Raw genomic sequence first — 16,586 nt, 5'->3', positions numbered from 1 at the left:
TGTTCTATTATTGTTACTGTTCTAAGAACTCCAGAGCTGTAGGGTGTGTTGTCACTATGTAGCCATAGCACAAACCACATTCCAATTCCTTACCTTCTCCACAGGAAGATCCATTGTCCTGAACACGTCACAGCGCAGAGTTTACAAAACAAGAACAGAGACTTCCGACACTCGTTCTTGTAGAAGAACAGGTTTTCAAAGTTTGCTTTATTTACAGTCAAAAAAAGCTTCAGCAGCACTCGTGTTGGCCGTGACAGCACCCTCGCGAGGAAACTTATGGAAAAAATGTTTGATATACGTGTACATTTACCCCCCGGGCGCCCCTCGCCTGGCTGACCGCCTCATCCCCCGCCTCGCCCCAACCTCGCACGTCTGGCCCCGCAGCGCCTCACCTCACCGGGGCTGCCAGTCCTCGCCCCCCGAGGGCTGTCCCCGGCCGCGATCCCCTCGCCCAGCCGCGCGCAGGGCGGCTCCGCCGGCGATGGCGCTCGGAAGCCGCGGCCGGCGGGACGGGCGCCGCCCGGCTCCCCTCAGCCCAACGGCCGCGCCTCGCGCCCGGACCCGCGGCACGCGCCGAAGGCGGGAAAGGCGCGAGCGGCGCGCGCCCACGTGCCGGCCTCCCGCTCCCTTCCCGCTCCCTTCCCGTTCCCTTCCCGCTCCGCCGGAGGGCGCCGCCGTGCCCGCGCCCGGCCGGAAGCGCCGCTCCGAGCCCTTCCTCCGCTCCGTGGTGAGGCGGCGCCGGATGGCCGCTGCCGGCAGGGCTGCGGCCGCGGGGGTCCCGGCGCAGAGGCGGCGGAGGGCGCACGGCCAGGTACCGGGGGCCGGCTGAGCGGGACGCGGGGCCTGGGGCACGGCGCGGCGCTGCTGGAGCCAAGGGGGGTGCTGCCCGAACCGGTGCCTGCCGAGGAGAGCGCCGGAGCAGCGACTTTCCGTTTCACAGGAAATAGGCTGGCGTTGTGTAGTTAGAGCAGCTGCCAAGAATCCGGCCTTCTGATGCGCCTGCAAGTTTTGAGAATTTGGAGTTACTGTTATATTTACCTAGTGTGCTTCTCCATCGGCGCACCCACCCGCCGGAGCAGGACTCAGCCACACGCACACATCTCGGCATTGGGAGCGAGTTCGGTGCACGGCCTACAGCAGACCTCTTTGAGTCGAGTTAGTTGGTACTGGCTGAATCACTGCCAGAAGTAAAATGTTACCTCAGCTGCAAGGAACACTGCTCGTACGTGTGACCGAGTACTGTAGTCTGAAAGACAAGCAGCGTGCGTTTAACGGTAAAAGAAAAAGAGCAGTTCAGCGTTTAGCTGGCTTACCGACACAGTAAAGTTTGTCAGATGGTCTTCTGACAGAGAGAGAAACGAAGCCGCTCAAAGGCAGCACCACAGTGGAAGCTGATAAGTAGGCACAGGCAGTGGAACATGTATGTGGTCGCAGACTGGTGCGCTGAGAACCAGGCACCGAGAAAAAAGTTCTTAACACTTCACTCACGTACACTCCTTGTCCTCTACCTGTAGCATTCAGTGCAGGTCTGAAGAGCTGCGCAAGGCCTAAACTTGAAGAAGAGGTCTTTGTTAACTGACTTAGAATACAGAAATTACAGAAAAGATGAGTTCAGATAAGCTAGCAATTTAGGACTGGGCTAGTTGTAGTCCTTATAAACACAGAGTTTCAGCTTTGACCTGAGAAATCAATATTAAATAAGCCTTAATTATTAACTTGTTGACTTACATCTTGCTGTACAGATAAAGTGCAAAAAAAAACCAAAAACTAACCTTGTTTTCTTTTCAGAATGATACTTTTTTTTCTTCTCATACTCAGGTGTTTTAACGTTGTGCCTCCCCATTCAGGACTCTTAGTGCCTCTGTTGTTCTTGCTGTAGATCTGAAAGCACGAGCATTCGTAATAGTAGGCTGAGACACCTTGTTTAAAAATAATTGTTATACTCTGCTCCATCTTGAACAAGATACAAAACTATTCCTTAAAACGAGCTGACTGGTCTAAGTATAGCCAAGCATGTCATTTTTATTTGGAACAGGTGAATCACTCAACAGTAGCACGTCCTGTGCAAAACCTTTAAATTGCTGTGCATACATGGAAACGTGTTGTGTAACTGCTTCAAATATATGCACCTAGTTAAAAAAAACTAAAGCATTACAATCAAGGGGATTTCTGCTGCAAAAATGCCCAAGGCAGTGACCTTGAGTGTTCTGTAAGGCCGATTAACTTCTTGTCGCTCCATGATAAGCTTTTGCAGTAAAGCTGCCATGTTCATATTTCTTTATACTGGTTAAATTTACACATTTCATGTCATTAGGTTGTGTGTGATGCTACTTGCTTTTATTTTATTGAAAGTAGCATCCCGGTCTATCTTTTTCTGTTAGACAACTGGCTGATACCTTCATTGATTAAAAAGATGTCAGAACAAATAACTGTGCTTTTTCATGTCTCTGATTTTTGTCTTTGCAGAGTAGTGTGTAGGTGAACATTAAGATCCTAGTTAGGTCATAGTCACTTTAAGGTTTTCAGAGGTTTTGGAAAGCAAATTAATTCCTTTCTTCGGGTAGAATTTTTTTCCCATTTTGTTATGGTAGAAAATAGCACAAGATTGGCTCAGGCTCTCATTTTTAGGGCTAGCACTGGACTTGCAACAAGCTTTGGCATGAGCAAAACCACTGCAATAGCTAGCTTTATTTTTTGCAATTGTTTTTGTGTTTAGGTAACTTTAAATGACTGCTCAGTATTTACACAGAACTCAGGTGGAAAGAGCTGCATGCAAAGGCCAAATGACCAGAACAACTGCACACATGCAGAGCTACTGCTCTTCACATATACCATGGGCTGATGTTTCTTGGAAAGGCTCAGGGGCACTCTGTGTGCATTGACTTGCCCCTGTTCAGGCCTTCCTTTGCTCCCCGAGAGTATATGGGAAGAGCACATGAGGAAGAGCTGCTGGCTGTAAAGTGCTAACTGACATCAGAGCCTGCGCAGCAGCTTTTTTTCCCTAGAAACCAGTCGGAAACCAGAAGGGTGAATCGTGCAGCCATCAGCCCTCTCCTCCTGTGGGCCATCTTAGCAGCTCTCCTTGCCCAGCTAGGAGGGTGCCAAGAGGGGGCCCTCCAGGAGACTGGTGACAGGAGCAGGCTGCTGTCTGAGCAATTCGTCCACCTGACGCCTCCCTTCCAGATGGCCTTTGAGAAAGTGATGCTGCTACTAGCGTAAACATTCTGAATCAATACTTACAGCGGCTGGAAAAAATTGCCTCTGAAGGGGGTATAAAATGCATGGCTTAATTCTAAAATTACAGTGTATTTTTAGTCTTATCTAGACTGGAAGGCTATAGTATGATTTCTTTAAATGTATTTTAAGCTACTTAAACCTAGTCTGTCAAGCTTACAGGTAAGGGTTTGCAGCACAAATCTGATTGATTTTAATGCTTTCTCTAGGGTGATCTTCATAGAAACTACTAGAGACTTCAGAGAACTCATTTTAGGCAAAATAAGTGAAATAAGTTGTTCTGTTAAAGTAAAATGGATCCTTGTTCAGTTGGAGTTCAGCTTCAAGCTACCAATGAATGTCATAAGACCTATTATACCCGTCACACTGGCTTCAAGACTAAGCAAGATATATCTTCGTCTGATCTACTGTTACTTCAGCTTAGGACTGGAATGTCCCTTTCAGAGAACAACACTATCTGCTTCCATCACGCAAAAATTTATATTGAAAGATTTGAAGACTTGCAAAAATCATGTTGTGATCCCTTTAATATGCACAGAAAGCTATCAAAGAAAAACTTGCGTGCAATTGACTTAGATGATGCAACTTTTCTAAGTGCCAAGTTTGGAAGACAGTTTGTACCTGGCTGGAAGCTTTGTCCTAAATGCATGCAGGTAATAAATGGAAGCGTGGATGTCGAATCTGAAGAGCGCCAAAGAAGAAAACTTGATTCGGACGTATGTATATGGATCAGTTTACCCACTCCCTCTAAGTTCTGAAAACTATTGGATCTGGGCTTCATTCAGTGCTACATAAAGAAACTTTTTTTAATAGAAATATGAAAGGGTGTAGTCTTTTTGATGCATGGGAATTTACTGTATTTAATCCTTTACTTGAGGACTGCTCAGTGAAATGAGTGCATACACACATTCCTCTTTTTTTTTCTACCTTAAAAATCCTTTTCCCTAATTAAATATTATGGCCTTTATAATTAAAGTAACTACGTGTACTAGGGTGACTTACTCCTTTAAGATTATGTAAGTACCGGACTGCTGCTAGTGTTTTAAGCTGTTACTCAAGCCTTGCAAAAAGCAAGCTCACGTGCTTAAAACTGAACACTGCAAAAGGTTGCTTCTAAGGGTGTTGAGATAAAACTTTTTTTAGTCTCTTCAGTTTTAAAAACATCCACTGTCTCTAGCAGTTCATTATCAAGTGGACCTGCTTTGAGGTGAATTAAGTGTACTCTGGTGCTGTGACTGAATGGCGAAGGCCACGGTGTTTGTTCAGGGGCAGTAATGAACTGGTGTGGGAGGGTGGTGCCTTAAGTACTGAAATCAGAATACAGCTTGTATGTTTTTGGATGCTTTGTTCAAGAAGTTCGCGGCTGTGGGAAACAAAATCAGCAAGAGCTCATCCTCATATGCCCTATGGTAAAATAGGATTGCATTTGAGGAGCAGCTACCCAACTATATTTTTCAATATGCCTATCAGCATGATTAGGACACTGATGGCGGGGGGGGGGGGGGGGGATGAAACGTGAAAATATTGATTAAAACTGTACTATAAAGCTTGTGCTATTGCTTCATAAGACTGGTACAGTTCTCCACTATAACACTTACGACTTAAGTCTTCTCCAGTGCTTAGCATTGAGGTCAACAGTTTACCAAGTTATTGCAGTATTCTGGTTTGACTGGATATTTTCTCATGAATTTAGATTTGTATTCATAATGAAGTAAGATGTTCTGTCTCTGTTCAGGGGCGCACAGCTAAGGCTCTGAAGTCTCTTCAGTTTGCTAATCCAGGGCGGCAGACTGAATTCACTCCTGAGACCAGTAAGAGGGAAAAAAGAAGGCTGCAATCAAAAAATACATCATTTAATTCAGACAGGTGAGCAGCTTCATTAGCTTTCTCTTAGAGAGAAAAAATTTGATAGATGGTGTCCCTATAACTAACATATTCTGTATAGAGGATGTTTTGCTTATCTGTGCGTTGCTTTTGTTTTGAGGGTGTTGAAGGTTACTCATCGATGTAAACAAAACAAGGTAAAGTGGTAGCAGACAGTCCATATTTCAGATGCTTAAAATCCAAACAAGTTTTTTGTTAGGTGTGACAATACTACATGGATAATAGATGAAGCTATTAATTTATGCATAAAATTCTGATAATAAGTTAAACTTGAATACAGTAAGGTCAAGTACACTTGAAATAATGGAGTTGTCATATTTCAGTAAACTCAGTAACTCCACTTCAGAAGCAAAAGTGTGCAAGTCAGATCCTTACGTTTAATTAAGGGAGATTTTCACATCATTTGAAAGGTAATAAAAAGTTAACCTCATAAATATTCTTAAGTGTTATTCCTAATAAATATTTGAAGTATTGAAGAAGTAAAAGCTTCCTGTTCCTGAAATTAGTTCAGAAGCACTATACTGGAAATACAACATAAAGCTGGGAAACATTGTCGAGTACATTAACATCTTAAATTAATGCAGTGTTAAAATGAACACCTTCAAAAAAGCAAACTTCTGTCCACATCCGCTAGCTGCTTGGCATCAAAATGTGTGGATCTTTTTTAACAAGGAAATAAGTGTTGTTTTTCATCATACAGGCAAGTTATACCAGCCAAGAGTAAGGTCTACGATAGCCAGGGACTACTGCTTTACAGTGGGATGGACCTCTGTGACTGTCTTGATGAAGATTGCCTGGGGTGTTTCTATGCTTGCCCAAAGTGTGGTTCCAATAAGTGTGGAGCTGAATGTCGCTGTGACCGCAAGTGGCTATATGAGCAGATTGAGATTGAAGGAGGAGAAATCATTCGAAATAAGCACGTTGGTTAGTGCATATGCTCTTTTTTTTTTAGCCTGCATGTATGATGTTCCATGCTTAAACACTTTTTTTTTATGAAATCCACTGGAATTTATCACGATCTATGTGATCAGTGTGCTTTCACATTCAGTCCCAGTATGATTATGAAAATTTTCTTAATCATACTACTTGTTACTGCACTTCATTCTACCTTGTGCTGTCTTGTTAGTCATCTAAGTTCTCACTGAACTGTCTTGCACTATAATAAAATATAAAGGTGCTATTTTCTTGTGATGTATTAGCCACTCACCATCACTTCTTATACTGCTTTTGCCATCTCCATGTATCCCTCATTTTTCAGAATCTCATGGTTTGGAATCATTTTGTGAAACTCCCCTATTTAAAGTTATCAGCGAAGTTATATCCAGTATTAATAAAGCTCTCTCCAGTATTAATAGTGTATGCTACATCTTCTATAGATTTATCCCAGCTACATCTGAAAGTCAGTCGTTTCCATTTGACTTAATTCAAAGGTATTTAGAAGTACAGCTCCCATCTGAGTTACTGGGATCTGTGATCGAGTTATCCTTATAAATGTAAGAGCCTCAATGTTAAAGCATTACTTTTCAATGCCTTGACAGCTTAATTTGTCAAAGTATTTCATTATGGTACTGTTTATTTCAATTGTTACACAGAAACCAATTTTGCTGTATTTGTAATCAGTCTATAATTGGACTGGACTGATACTTCAACAGCCCTCTCCTCTTTTTTCTTTTTGCTTGTTTTTAAGGTAAAGGTTTACATGCAGCTGAAATGAATTCAAGTATCTGTTCCCAAACTAAGAATATCCAGACTGCTACAAAAAACAGTTGAAATTTTTTGGTTCATACAGCGTATATCCTCAGAAACCTTAAATCTTGAAAAGTTACAAGATGTATGGAAGTGAAATTTTGTAATTGAAATATTAGTTGACATTTAATGTGTTACTCTCTGGTATTTGTGTTACGTGCTGGATGAACTTTATACTTCTGTGACAGACTTGGAAGATCTGCATGTTTGTTGCATCAGATTTATTCAAGAATACTCTTAACTGTTGCTTTCTTAAGGCTTTTATGTGGTAAAGTTACATAATCTTGCTATTTGTTTAGAGTATTTTATTTTCTGCTAAGTGTTACAAAGGTTGTCACCCCAAAATCCAAAGTTATGCTTTGAGTTCTACTGACATCTGCTGGTCCTAGTGAAGTATTGTTTTGTACTGCTTTTGTTAGGTCTGCTTAGAAAATAAATAGACTTTCTTTTTTGATCAGAACAAACAATGCATGCTTGTCTCATTAGCCTTGGTTTCCAGCCACATTTATCACAAGAATCATCATGCAGATTTCTTTACTCTTCTCCAGGTAGCAGCTCCACAAACAAGTAATATCTGTGGCTTCCATTACATGTAAATAGCATTTAATACAATTCACTTTGTTGACTACAGAACATGCTTATCCTAACAACAGTTAAAATCACATGCTTGATCCATATTTGCAACTGTTACAGCTTGAAAACAACGATTTTGTATTAGATGAAAATACTAATATATACCTCTGTGAAAGGGAAGGAGGGGAGAAAGCCAGTTCAATCTTGTAAGCTTGATAGTGTTTTTTATTTTTTATTTTTTTTAAAGCTGACCAGAATCAGCAGTACCTGTTCTTAACAAGCTTTCATTTGTTGAATAAAACTTATTAACACCTAATCCCACAGTTGGGCTTTGAATTCAGTGGCTGTTGAATTTCATTGAAGTGAAAGGCTTTTAAGTCCGCCCATAGCTTAAATTGTCCAGAGCATCCCATTATTAGAACTTTTTTTTCCTGCATCTCCATCAAGTCTCTGAAAAGCTGATAAAGTCAGTCTCTCACTTTACACTAGTAATGTGGACTTTCCCAAATAAATCACTCAAGTTCTTTTCTAACAAATTGTTTAGAGCTGCAGTTTGACAGAAAACCTGTAGTAAGTACTGAGCACTGTTGATTGCTGCAGAAGCTATACCAATACCAATGCAGAAGCATTGGGTTTTTCCTGTATAAAGTTTTTTAGTGTTGGCTGTTCAGTTGCCCTACTTACATATTTTGGACTCTCAGTTATGGAGTATTTCCTTCGCAAGCCTAGCATTCAGCATAATATTCAACTCAATATTGTGTCTTTATACACTACCATGTCCCCCTGCTGTGTGCATCTGTTAGAGACATACTGTTACAAGTCAAATTTTACCCTCCTGCTAGATTTAGAACTTACAGCCATGAATTTCTGACTTGCCTGGATGATTTTACTAAGTTAAACACCACAGAAAGTTATTCCAACAGCCTAATACAGAAATTTTATTGCGATCTAAAAGTAACGTTCCCAATAACTCACATCATCTTTCAGAAGTACTCCAACTAAGCCTATCAAACAGTATGTTCTATTGAATATAGCCAAAAGAAACAACTGCTTTCCGTAAAAGGCACAGTTCATAATTTTGCTATAACCATTTGCAGCTCTGCATGCATTAAAGAGAAAGGCCAACTGCAGATATACCCCAGTTACTGTTAAAACTTCTGCCCTTGGATATTAATTGCAAAAATTAATGCCTAGACAAACTTTACATATTCAAAAGACAGAAGTCAGTGAGAACAGAATAATCTGTTTTATGAATAATGCATGTCCCATTGATCAATTTGATTTTATTAAACAGAAGCTCCAGATATGTGATCTCAAGTACAGTGCTAAATACTGTTTTGGTTTGTTTCTCACAGCGAAATTCACATCAAATTTAGAACGCAAGTAAGGTGAACATGTAATCATCACCTATACTAATAGTTACAGAAAAAGCTAATGTTACAAGCTTAATACTTCAGTTGTTCTGGACACACTTTCAGTTTTCTTTGATCTTTTTGATTACTTTCATGAAGTGAGACTGACTAAAACCAAGCCTATGAGACAGACAAAATGGGGAGGGTCTTTCAGCTAGCTTTCTCAGGAGAAATCTTTTATTGGAAAAACTAAATATTTCTGCTTGAATGGGGGTTTAAATGAGTATTCAAACAAGGACAGGTTCAGGGCTTCAATGTTGTCTAATGTGGGGGAGAAGGGACGGAGAAAAAGCAGAAAGCTGAGTTCAGGTGACAACTTTAGACCTATTTGAATGTTCTTTTCAGTCTAGGTGCTATCAATATTAGCCAGAAAAGACCAATAGGCAACTGCACAAGAGCAAATACTAAAATCCCAAAGTGACATAACTACAGAGAAGTTAAATGGTCAGGTGCACACCTGTCTCTTATGCGACAAAAACAGCTACTACTTACCTTGCTAGAATCAGCATTAAAGCGTTTGAGTTCCTCTAGTCTCATGAAAAAACAAGCATAGCTTCCAGTTTCAGTTTGTTTCCCACTAATTATAGGGGGTTGCATTTTTAGTCGTATTTACGTCAATAGATACAGTTTCAGCATATTTCAACTAATTTCTCAATAGAATGGAGGATGTACAGACATGTAGTAACTCCCATTTAACATCTTTCCCCTCATAGTCCAGATACTATTCCCAAATAATTCTTCAAGCAAACAGTTCTAAAGTTTTATTCACATTCATACTGACTTCTAATCAGTTAATATTGTCATGATGACAGTGTTTCTTTATTTAAATTGGTTAACCACTTCTCTCCAACTTTAAGTTATACATGCTTTTAAATCCCCCTAATAGTAGAGGAACAGTTTATTAAAAGGACTGTACTTGTATTTAAAGATCTTCAGTTGCATCTCAGACTACTGAAGTGGAAGCCCTGCCCAAACTATTCTTATGTTCATTCATTGGCTGTAATTAAATTTCAAATTAACAGCTCTCCTCCAAGCACATATTAAAGATTCTGTAGGTAGGTGTGAACGACTGTGATTAAGCTGTCCAGTTCACTCTTTGTAGGGGTTCTGTTCAGAACTTACTATCCTGCTTTAAAAGAACACTTTTCAAAGAGCATTTGAAAAGTTCCTCGCATCCAGCAGAGGGCATCAGCTCACTGCAAACCTGACGGTTCACTTCTGGTGCGCTGCAGAGGTGTAGCCCCTGCCTTTGGGGCAGAGAGGATTTCCTTCTTGGACAGATTCTGGCATCAAGCCCTAGACAAGGGATGCACAACCTCCACGTCTGTGAGGCTGAAATATAGCAGACTCAAGCACAAGATTAGCACTTAATAAGAGAAATGGATGTTCTCGTGGTCTTTATAAAAGCTTCTCCCCCACCCCTATTTATCTTGCTGATTGTTAGGTCTTTCAGTAGAGATCACACAACTCTTCACAGATACATTTCGTAATTTACAATGTTCACTGTGAAAACTTGACTAAAAGCTTCTATCTCACCACACTCTTAGAAATCCAGTGCTAGGTATCTGAGAAGCCCATTCATAGCAGGGTTCTGCACTCACTGGCAAAACAGGAGACTCTCCAGCATTCACCCTGCTGCTGCTTCCAGTGTGCAACATGCAGCTGAAGCACACGCTCTATTTCTCAGACAAATGTTTGTACTCCGGTGCAGTATTTTACTACGAAATACTAATTTACTCTGACCCATGGGAAAGCTGTAGCCACCCAAGCCTCCAGAACATCCCAACCCCAACACAGCCCTCCTAACACACTGTGCATCTCACCTCATGTTACCACTTTATCTGCTTCTTCACGTTTCATCAGGAGTTAGTGGCCATACCATGCATGCAAGAATATTGAGGGCAGCCTCCAGGTAGGCTGTGCATCTCTTCCCATAGTGGCCTTCCTGTGCTCTGCCCTATTATATCCCCCCCCAAGCTCACACACCTGTAGGAGATACTATTGATAGAGTGCCAACATGAGCAGCCAGAAATACTGCATCAGCTGTTGTAGGCTGGGGTAGAGCAAGATAACAGGGGCACCTGGGACAGGAAAAAATATCTCTGGATCTCCTGTGAAGCGGTGAGAAAACTGCCCTAATTCTTGTCTTCTTCCCCCAGCTCCCTTCGGCAGCCCTGCACACGGACTCACCAGCAAGTTCAATCTGTCTAGTACACTGAATGACCTGCCCTTCTAGTTAGTGCACCATTAACAAGCTCAGTTCTCCATCTCACCCACAGGTGACAGCACTACTGCCTCTAACCTCCGGAGAGTAAACAGGGAAAGGGATTTAGCATCTATGCTGAGCCCAGGCTGCAACCAGATGCAAAAGCAATTCCCTTCAGTCATCTTCTGATTTTCTTTGTTATTCTTTTATTTATTCTTGCATTTTAATTAATAGCAGTACTAACTTTAAATCGTTCATTTTAGCTACTAAGTTAATAGCATGAAGCAGAAAGCATCAATTTATGTATCAGAAAAACAAGATCAAAATAGTTGCAGCATGCACCAGCTAAGTAATCCAGGTTAGCCGCTTACCAGAATCATTACAACTTTAGAACTTCTGAAAGATAAGTCACTAGAAAGTCAAAGATCCTACTCAATTCACAGCCCTTCAGGCCTCACCAGTCTTCTAATAAACTGGATTTAATGATCAAAATACACTCTCCACAGCCCAATCCAGATAGAGAAGAAACAAACATCATAATCTAATGTATATAGAGACTCTACAGAGCTATTCCATTAACACAACTGCTCTGCTTAAAGGTAAAAAACCAGATGTTAGAGACTTCCAGTAGTATAATGAACTCCCTAACTTGAGTATTTTTTGTTGGAGTACCTGACAGTCCAGATGTAGTCAAGAAAATGAATTTCTCTCCCCACTTCATCCATTTTCTACTGCAAATTTGAAGGACCAAAAAAAAAAAAAAAAGCCCACAAAAATAACAAACAAACAAAAAAGTCAGACAAATGAAGCAACCCCCACCACAAGGAAACCTCTAACCTGCTCCTTCTGTTTTATAACATCTTATTGCTCTGGCAGGTGATTCCCTTGGGAGTTTCCAATCACGTGGGCTGAATCCTACCAGCTGACCTCAATCTTGCCAGAATCTTTCTCCTGACAATAAGCTCTCCTTAACAGTTAACCTTATTAATCAGAGTGATTATACTTCAGGTTACTTTTCAGTTACTATCTTTGTGCCACTTCCTGGGAGTTTGAGCTCAATCTAAGAAAAGAGAAAATCAGCATTACTAAGTCTGTTAAATACACTTATGTAGTATGCATAACCTCATGCCAGACTGCTAAATTGTACTGGCTCCATCAAGCTATAGCCATGGTGTTCCATCAAGCCCACTTGTCTATATATTTCTCCGGCAATAGCAAGTTTTGCAGTGAGCTCACAACAGTCCTATTGACTTCAGTGAAATTACTCCCGTGGGTAGGCAGGCTAAGCAGATAGATCCGTTCTACACCAGTGAAAAAGTGTGTGTACTGCCCATTGGAGTTCAGCGTCAGGCCTGGGGACAGGGACAAGACCACCAAACACAGCAAGGTAGAACACATAGCCTTTCGTGTGCTTTGTTGTGGATGTAGCCATAATAAACTAGCTGTGCCATCTACCTCTTGTTTATGACTCCCCCGTGTTAATTTCTTGTCTGTGAGCTGCTGACTCTCCAAAGTAAAACATTGGGCTGGATCTGTTTTGGAGCAAATGAGAATGGAGGGCCAATGACAAAGGAAATCCATCATAAAAATCACCGCAGAAGATGTCTGCATCTTCTCCTCCTCCAGGTGTGAGTGAACTGCAGCATCCAGCTTTTCACGCATGCACCCGCCTCCCAGCTGGGTACCTCTCCCAAAATGGGGTGATACCCCGAGCCACGGTTTTCCATGTATGTGGTTTATCCAGCCAGACTAGTTGGAGCACACCTCACAGAAATACCGAGCACAAATTATGCGGTGTAAGTTGCCACTGATCAGAGTAGATTTGCTTGGATCTTCCGGAGAGGGGTTGAGAAGGAAGATGTGAAGATGCTTTTCTATAGCATAGGGTATGACTGAAGGGAACCTGTGTTTCATCGACTTTTATTGACCCTAGCAATTATTCAGTGGTGAACAGTAAGGTCGGAAATTATCCTTCTGCATCTTCTGCTTCAATGTAATCTGAAAGGGCCATTTATCACACAATTACAGCTGGTAGCTGGTTTGATATTTTGATACCAACATGTGCAACAGCCAGCTCTCCTGAAGGGCTGGAGCTGTGACTCTTCTCCCTCTAGCATCCTTTCTCTTCTCTGACTGCTAATTTCACAACTGGGTTTCTTTTTAAGCTGAATTGAAAACCTTTGCCTAGTTGATGATGCTTCTCACATGTCAGAAATTGCTACTGACATTTCAATTTTGCTTTATTTTTCCCCTTTCTTTGATAGTATTACAGAGAACATTTATATTTGAATAAAAAGCAAATAACGCATGTCAGAGTACGCATCAGGGAACGTCAAATTGTTTTTTTCCAATTACCATTCTATTTCAAATAGGGTAATGCAATTAAAGTATAATTGCTAGAAGTGCAAAGCCAAGGTTATGATCAGAAGTGGTTACCCTTTCACTTTTAAGTCCTGTCTTACTAAATAAACTATTCCTGAGGGGCAAGTTGCTCCACATATCTGCAAGTATCCAGAAGCAGCCAACTGTTTGGCACTACTAGCGGAGTGACTACGCGTGTAATAACTACCATCTCACGAAAGAAGAACAAATATAGGTGGCTTTACCACTGATCAGCAACGTTTACATTGCATCCCAAGCTGCCTGCCAGACCAAGCCCCTGCCTTTTCTGATGGCAGGCTCCTGGCCAACCCCCTATGACAACTAGCTGTAGCCATTGGGACCAGCTGAGGGAGGGATTTCGGGGTAGGGAGTTCACCTCCGTGGTTCAGCTTCACCATGGGAGAGGTGTTGTGTGAGTCAGAGGTTTTCAAAAATTCAATATTCTTTTCACAGAGTCGCTTTAGTGTTTACGGAGAGAAATGCAGCGCTGCTATGTCCGGCTCGTCTCAGGGTGTGTCTGATGGCAGGCTGGCAGCAGCAGGAGTCAAGCTGAGCGAACTGCAGGGAGCTAAAAATGATTTTCACATGACATGAACATCCATCATTAACTAGCATGAAGCATTAATTAGCTTTGCCCTTTGTCTGTCCCCATGTCATTCATTGCTGGTGCCTAGAACACTACAAGGCATGCTGATGGTAGAAAATAAGCTTTTTTCTGCTGGGCACAGAGGAAGCAAACGGGAGAACTGAAAGCTGCCTGTGACTATTCAAGAAGTCGTTACAATGGTGAGGGCGCTCCAAGCTTCCGGATGGAGCTGTGGACTCAGGCCCTTTAAAAGTCTGAAACTGGTGAAAAATCTGCCCATTTGCAGGGGCTGGCTCTAGGAGCTGGCTGGTGTAATGCTTGAACGTCACAAGCCATTAGCAAGGTTTTAACAATCTGCTTTATTTAAGTGCTCAAAGTAAAACAGCAATCCTTTATTATTATTTGCTTTATTTGACTGGTAATAGTGCTTAGAAGGGGCCTGGGCTCCCACTTGCTACACTTTGAGTCACTGTTTTCTGAGAGAGCAAGTATTCCCGTTTTCTGTGAGAGTTTTGGTGGGACAGTGAGTATGGATTCCATTTTGTCCGTCTTCCTCTCCGGTAAGGAGCAGAAGAAAAATTCTCCTGTGGCAGTTGTGAGTGAGTGAACCGGCCTTCCTCTGCCATGCCAAGCACAGCTGGACCCCATCAAGAGGCTCCTCCAGGCACCCCACTTCCTAAATAACACCGGGGTGCTTTTAACACCCACCAGCCTTCAGTGACACTAGAGACTGCCTTTAGTGGCCAGGAGCTCTCTGGACAAGAAGAGAGAACTGCAGGGACTGCTGCTGTGTGGCCAGAGCTGCCCCGTGAGCAGCAAGCCCAGGCATGGGGCTGGGGCTTTGCAGAGTGCAGCTGAAAATCCCCCGTGCTCAGGTAATGTGAAGCCGGAAGGTGAGGCTGAATACACACAGTTTGTTTTGTAGCGTGAACATAACATTAACATCAGCATTTAAAAGAAGCAGATACTAATACCTGTTTGTTTCTAGTGCCAGCCTTACTTCAAGGACATTTATCTGCTCGCAGACATACCATCTCCCCACTGCACCAAATCCCGCTCCCTGCCCAAAGCAGGAAACCAGGGCAGAATGGCACACCGGGAAGTAACGGTCCCCGTGGGACAGACAGACCAAGGAAGAGCAGCTGAGTTAAAGCCTTTCTCTTGTGCCCTGGAGACGTGTCCTTATCTCAATAATTGGAGGAATAATAAATAAATAAATAAAACGTCTTATTTAGCCACGTCGCTGTTGTTGGAGTCCTTTGTCTGTAGCGCAGGCAGGAAAAACTTCGTGATTGATCAGGAGCGCGCAGGCCCATTTTCTATTAAAGTGTATTAATGCCAGGTTCTGTGCAATTAGTGAAAAGTCAATTCCCATTACTAGTTAACAGTATTGAGTATCTGCTTTCTTTAATAAAAAGCCATGTCCAGCATAAAGACCATAAATCGATAAGCAGCCACTTTCTAAATCTATTCTGTCTCCTCCAAAAACGCAGAGAGAGCACTGCAGCTTAGAAGACAGAATAGATTTAGGAAAAGAGACCCCTGCCCTCTGGGAGCATAAACGTCTGCTACAGAGATCCTGATTTCTCACCTACTTCTGAACAGCAGTGTGGCTTCTGCTGTGACTCAGCTCTTCAGAAAACAGATTGCTCATTTCTAAAAGCTGTACACGTGCAAACTGGTGTTAAAATTCTTACATTGGCTTCATGGCATCTAAGACCAGGTTGGCTGAAATCCCCCACAGAATGCAGTCTTGGATGTTTGACTGATACACATGTTGAATACACAGGTAATGCTCTAAGCTGCCCGCATGTCAGGGGCCAGGGCAGGCAGTGTCCCCTTTTGGCACAACCCTACTGACGGGGCAGCCGCACCTGTAGAGCCACTGTGTGCGCTTGACAAAGAGTGGGCACTCATGCTTTAGCCATGGGAGCTCTGCGATACTGCTCTTGGCAGGCTGTCACCTAGTATTGCGTATTTGCTGTGTTCATTCCAGAAGTAATAATTTCTTCTCAGTTGAACCCCATTTCCCAGTGCGGATCTCGCAGCAGGCAAGCAGCAGCAGTGGCCAGGGACAGAGACACACGCAGAGACACGCACACGCCATCCTTGCAGCGCACGCCCAGGCCCAGACAGCACGCAACACGATTGCAGTCAGACATTAGGCTGCCAGAACCGAGGAGCACAAGACAGAAGCGTGCTTTGGTGGTGCTGTGTGTTTGGTCCTGTTGTCATCTGATGGCAGGGACGTACAGTCCAGCAACCAAGACCCACCCGGGTTCCCGCAGAAATCACAGCTCAGCCGATAGACGTGGTGTAGCCATGGAGAGGCAGGTGAAAATGGCATGCAGGATAACCAGGAGGAGTTATTTTTTGCCTTCTGTTACCACTACAATCATTCCCCAGGACGTCCTATGGGTACTTGTGCAAACACAGCCATTGTGCTGGTAAGACATGCTTCCTGTGGCAGCCCGGGGGCTGAAGGCACCTGGCAGGGTTTGTTTCTTCACTGTAGCCCTGGCTTTCACTTGTGGCCCACAGACCTTTAGAAACCCAAAGGCTT

General features: G+C 42.8%; 1 protein-coding gene across 5 annotated transcripts; it reads left to right on the top strand.

Annotated features, from left to right (window-relative positions):
- The first annotated feature begins 673 nt into the window (after positions 1-673).
- On the top strand, positions 674-15,264 carry ARL14EP (ADP ribosylation factor like GTPase 14 effector protein). Of its 5 annotated transcripts, none has more exons than XM_066998199.1 (5): positions 674-811; positions 3,444-3,950; positions 4,970-5,100; positions 5,819-6,042; positions 15,012-15,264. In XM_066998199.1, the coding sequence occupies exons 2-5, from the start codon at positions 3,528-3,530 to the stop codon at positions 15,167-15,169; spliced, it is 936 nt and encodes a 311-aa protein (XP_066854300.1). In that variant the 5' UTR covers positions 674-811; positions 3,444-3,527; the 3' UTR covers positions 15,170-15,264. The 5 variants fall into 5 exon arrangements, with proteins under 5 accessions (XP_066854300.1, XP_047902688.1, XP_066854302.1 ...); XM_048046731.2 differs by lacking the exon at positions 15,012-15,264 and adding an exon at positions 6,806-7,753; XM_066998200.1 differs by lacking the exon at positions 674-811 and adding an exon at positions 1,136-1,274.
- The last annotated feature ends 1,322 nt before the right edge of the window (positions 15,265-16,586 follow it).

The sequence above is a fragment of the Anser cygnoides genome, chromosome 5, assembly GCF_040182565.1.
Source record: "Anser cygnoides isolate HZ-2024a breed goose chromosome 5, Taihu_goose_T2T_genome, whole genome shotgun sequence".
NCBI lineage: Eukaryota > Metazoa > Chordata > Aves > Anseriformes > Anatidae > Anser > Anser cygnoides.
Note: the sequence above shows the minus strand (reverse complement) of the source record. Positions and strands in the feature narration are given on the sequence as shown.

What these genes read in the sequence shown, in the direction of transcription:
- ARL14EP (XM_066998199.1), top strand. Translation starts at nt 3,528, where the DNA reads ATGGATCCTTGTTCAGTTGGAGTTCAGCTTCAAGCTACCAATGAATGT. An exon ending in GAAGAAAACTTGATTCGGAC is followed by an intron (nt 3,951 to 4,969) that starts GTATGTATATGG and finishes GTCTCTGTTCAG; the next exon opens with GGGCGCACAGCTAAGGCTCT. An exon ending in ACATCATTTAATTCAGACAG is followed by an intron (nt 5,101 to 5,818) that starts GTGAGCAGCTTC and finishes TTCATCATACAG; the next exon opens with GCAAGTTATACCAGCCAAGA.